The sequence below is a fragment of the Bison bison genome, unplaced genomic scaffold (genome assembly GCF_000754665.1).
Source record: "Bison bison bison isolate TAMUID 2011002044 unplaced genomic scaffold, Bison_UMD1.0 scf7180017864516, whole genome shotgun sequence".
Taxonomy (NCBI): domain Eukaryota; kingdom Metazoa; phylum Chordata; class Mammalia; order Artiodactyla; family Bovidae; genus Bison; species Bison bison.
The window spans coordinates 2,126,420-2,130,603 of NW_011495069.1; the positions used below are offsets into that span (position 1 = coordinate 2,126,420).

Here is a 4,184-nt window from a genome sequence, read left to right on the forward strand (position 1 = left end):
TCATACTGGTACCTGCCGGTCAGCAGGCCTCCTGCGGGAAGGCTGCAGTCAGACCCCCAGGCACTGCCCCCAGAGCCCGCTGGGCCGGAAGTGGGGGTGATGGCGGGGGAACCAGGACGGGCGGAGGTCCTGGCAAAGCCCTCCCCTTCCCAGGTCTGGGGCCAGGCTTCTCCCGGGTCAGGAAGGGGCAGAAACGGGGTCAGGAAGGCCCTCCCGCCCAGGGGAGCCTGTGCCCGCACAGCCCATACCAGCCAGAGGGTTGTAGGCGTAGAACCGCAGTCCGAAGTGCCGGAGGCAGGGCAGGAGCTCCGTCTCCACCTGCCGGGTGGTGGCGTTGTACATGCCCTGCGGGCAGAAGGGCCAGCTGAGCGGGGCCTGGCCGGGGAGCCCCAGCCTGCTCTCAAAGTCTTCGGTCAAGACCCCCAGGACTCCACATGGTTTCCAAAGTCACTGCTGGTGGACGGGGAGATGGTGCTGGGCCCCAGGAAGGGATGGCGGCCTGGCTCTGCCATCCCACACACATCTGCAGGCACCAACCGTGGGCTGGACCCTGAGCTCTCAAACACACGTGGATGCGGTGAGCTCTCTGCTTCAAGAGATGTCAGAGTCGAGTTAAAAACAAAGCGGAGTGGACTCTTCTGATGGTTCAGTGGTTAAGAATCCACCTTGCAATGCAAGAGACCCGAGTCTGATCCCTGGTCGGGCAACTAAGCCCGAGAGCCGAAACTAGAGAGTCCGTGGGACACAATGCAAGATCCGTATGAGGCAGCTAAGATCCGAGGCAGCCAAACAAACAAACAAAAAAGACAGAACAGATGATCACATAGAGGCGGCTTCTGTGATCACGGCGGATTCTCAGAAATGCTCGCTCAATGCATAAAGGTGGGGTCTGGAGACTGGAGGACCCACTGGGCTGTTGGAAAAGGCCTCCAGAGGAAGAGGTATCTAAGTGACGCCCGGGCACTCCTGCCAGGGGGGAGGGGGAGGCGAGTTCGGGCTGACCGCAGAGCCAGAAGCAGGAAGGAAGAGGGGCTAGGGCCTGAGGGCGGGCGCCGGTGGTCAGCCTGATGGCCCCCGGGGGTCGTCTACAGGCTGGGAGCAGGGGAGTGGCTGCTCTGGAGAGGGCAGGGGGCACAAGAGGACCTGGGGTCGCAGGTGCCCTGGAGACGGGCCTCTGCAGACCGGGCCTCACCTGGTACACGGTGGGCAGGATCCAGCCTTTGCTCCTGCACAGGGTACAGATCTCGGCCACCTCCCAGGCGGCATAGTTGGACAGGCCGAGCTCCACGAACTTGCCCTGCGGGGGAGAGGCCACGGTCAGATCCCCCCGCAGCCCAGAACGCCAGTCCCGGGGATTGGGACCCTGGGCGTGGGGTCCGTCCCCTGCTCTGCTCCGGGACAGCCCCAGAGCCTCTGCTCTCTGGGCACCGACAGGCCAGGGTGGGGAGTCAGGGGCTGCCCTCACCTCCTGGTGCAGCTGGTGGCAGGCGCGCAGCGTCTCCTCCACGGGGGTGCCATGGTCTGGCGCATGCAGATAAAAGAGGTCGACCCAGGGGCACCGCAGCCGCTGGAGGGACGTCTCCAGCTGGGACCGGAGGCTGTCAGGCTTCAGTGACTTCCCCTCCCAGGGATTGGCCTTGGTTGCAATTTTTGCTTTGCAGGAAGAATGTCCTGGTTAATGTAACCACTTACTAGCCACATGACCCTGGAGAAATTACTTAAATTCTCTGAGTTTCAATTCTCTAATCTACAACATGAGGGTGATAACAATGGATCTGTCCTCGTAAGGACAGCATGAGGATTAAATAAGGTCTCATGTGAGCTCCTGACGTTCACTGCCACCATTAGTCACAACTGCTGGCTGGTGAGCCTGGGGCAGAGCCCAAGTGTGCAGAGATGAACGAATCACACTCCCATCTCTGCCCTCAAGGCGCTCACAGGCTAGAAGCTGATGTTAAACAGGAAAGCACAGTAGAGGCCAGAGCAGACCTGCATGTCCAACTGAGGAATTCCAGGGAGAGCTTCCTGACCCCCGAAGTTGAGTCTCTAAAGAGTCCCAGCCACCAAGGAAGGGTGGGAAGCACGTTTCAGAGGGTGGGAACTGGGGCAAAGGCAAGAAAGCACAGTCGGTTGAATACTGAGTTATAAGAGCGTGAGCCCCAGGCAGGGAGCGCTGGGACGTGAGACAAGAGAAGGGGGCCAGACCCAATTCCAAAGGGTTTTCTCAATTCCCATCCATCGTTCAAAGGTTCCCTGACTGAACTAGTCAGCTGCGTTCACTCTGGCCATACAGACAGACACGCCTGGAGATGGAACAAGTATACAAGCTGCGACAAGAATTCGGGAAAGAGATGCAGCTGTGGAACATGGCCCCTGGCAGTGCATTTGAGAGAGAGGTGGAAGGTGAGATGAGCAGAGGCAGTGGCGGCCTCTCCCTTCTAGACTACTGGAGGCACGCACCCCACCCCCACTGTAGAGGCACCCCCACCCCCAGCAGAACAAGGGAGTGCTCTGTTACGCAAGCAGCTTGGAAGTGCTGTGAAGGATGCCTTCCCTCTGGGGCGTCTCTGGTGGTCCAGTGGGTAGGACTCCGTGCCTCCACTGCAGGGGGCACGGGTTTTGATCCCTGGTTGGGAACTACCCAGGCCTCAGCCTCACAACGCAGCAAACAACGAAAATGAAAAGAATGCCAGCTCTCTGGATTCTGTCCTTTCCACACTTGGCAAAGGCAACTCGGTGGTTCAGAGGGGAGGACCACGTCCCTCAGCTCCCAGTCCAGATTTTCTCCATCCTCACATCTGTCACTCCCCCTGCTGCATTCTTGATGTGAACTTTGCCTGGGTCCAACGTGAGGACTTGGACTCAGTGAGCACCTGGCCTCAAAGAAGGAAGCGGGGAAGGGCTGGAGGGAGAAAAAACAGTTCAAGAACCAGATTTTTATTAGCCAAGAGAGGCAGCCATGTGAGCTACAGCGTGGGTCTGAGATGCTCATTCCCAGTTCCTGCAGATCCACCAAGCTGTGAATCTAAGGAGAACCCAGAGGGCACCACCCACAAGGGCTGGGAAGGAAGAGCCTCAGGATGAAACAGGAGGCACGTCCAATGGCATTAGGCCAATGAGGGACCATCCCTCCACACACACGTCACTCAAGCCACACTTGCCTCCAGGCCACTCTTCCACACACCAGGCCTGGCACAGCTATGCCCTCCACCTCTTACGCCCCTTTCTCTCATTCTCTGCCCAGCAAACTACAACTGGTCCTCGATGGTCCAGCTCCAGGGCATTCTGAGCCTTTCCGAGGTCCTCCTCCTGGGCCCCTCATGCCTTCCTCCCTTAAAAGTGCTTCCTCTTCTAGGCTCCTCTGCCATCATTTGCTTCCGTCTTCCCCACTAGACGACGAGCTCCCTGGAGGCGGGTTATACCTCCATAAGAAGCTGGCACGGGGCTACAGAAGTGGACAGAAAGCCCTTACCCCCTCTCACACCTCCCCACTCTTCAGCCCACCACCCCTGCTCTGCCAGCCTCGCCAGGAGCAATGCTGGAGCTCACAGTGGGAGAGCCAGGGGTACTGCCAAATGAACGAAGTCTAGGGCCTGATGAAAAGAAAAGGGAAGAGAAAAGGGAGCTCGAGCGGGCGCACAGGCAGTGAAGGCAATGAGGAGAGGGGCGTAGGCAGAGCGCCTGGGGACCGGTTATGCGCACCTGGCAGGGTAGGAGGCGGGTTAGGGCACAGCGCTGGAGACCAGTGCCACAGAGAGGAGCACCAGGAAAGCAACAGAGATAGGAAGGCAAGGACTAGACTAGGCTCGGGTAAGGCTCGGGGGCTACCGAGTTGCAACCCCAGAAGAGCGGAGGGGAAGGTGGTCTGGATAAAGCGCTTTCTGCTATCCGGACTGGATGCGCACGAAGCTCGAAGAGCGAGCGGGGGATCCACAAAGCTGTGGGACGGCGAGGGGAGGTCGGCGCCCCGGGAGCGGACGGGGGTGCCGGCCCTGGCCGCTGCGGGGGTGTGGCTGGGTCGGGTGGGCGTCCTGCGCAAAGGTCCGCGCGGCACGCGGCTGGGTGAGGACAGGCGGTCGGGGCACCGGGCGTTACCTGTGCAGCCGCTGCCGCCCAGCCCGAGCCCCAGGCCGCCCAGGATGCTCTCGGACCGGCCGTCGCTGTACATGAAGGCCGTGTCCAGC

At 60.1% G+C, this 4,184-nt stretch overlaps 1 protein-coding gene across 1 annotated transcript in view; it reads right to left on the reverse strand.

Annotated features, from left to right (window-relative positions):
* The window catches only part of LOC104981222 (aflatoxin B1 aldehyde reductase member 2-like), a gene marked incomplete at its 5' end in the record, with an annotated part of 43,219 nt that extends 39,036 nt beyond the window's left edge, over positions 1 to 4,183 (reverse strand). The window contains 4 exon segments of the mRNA XM_010830225.1: positions 249 to 345; positions 1,193 to 1,297; positions 1,466 to 1,653; positions 4,096 to 4,183. Coding sequence (XP_010828527.1) covers positions 249 to 345; positions 1,193 to 1,297; positions 1,466 to 1,653; positions 4,096 to 4,183 — 478 coding nt within the window.
* Position 4,184: the final 1 nt, after the last annotated feature.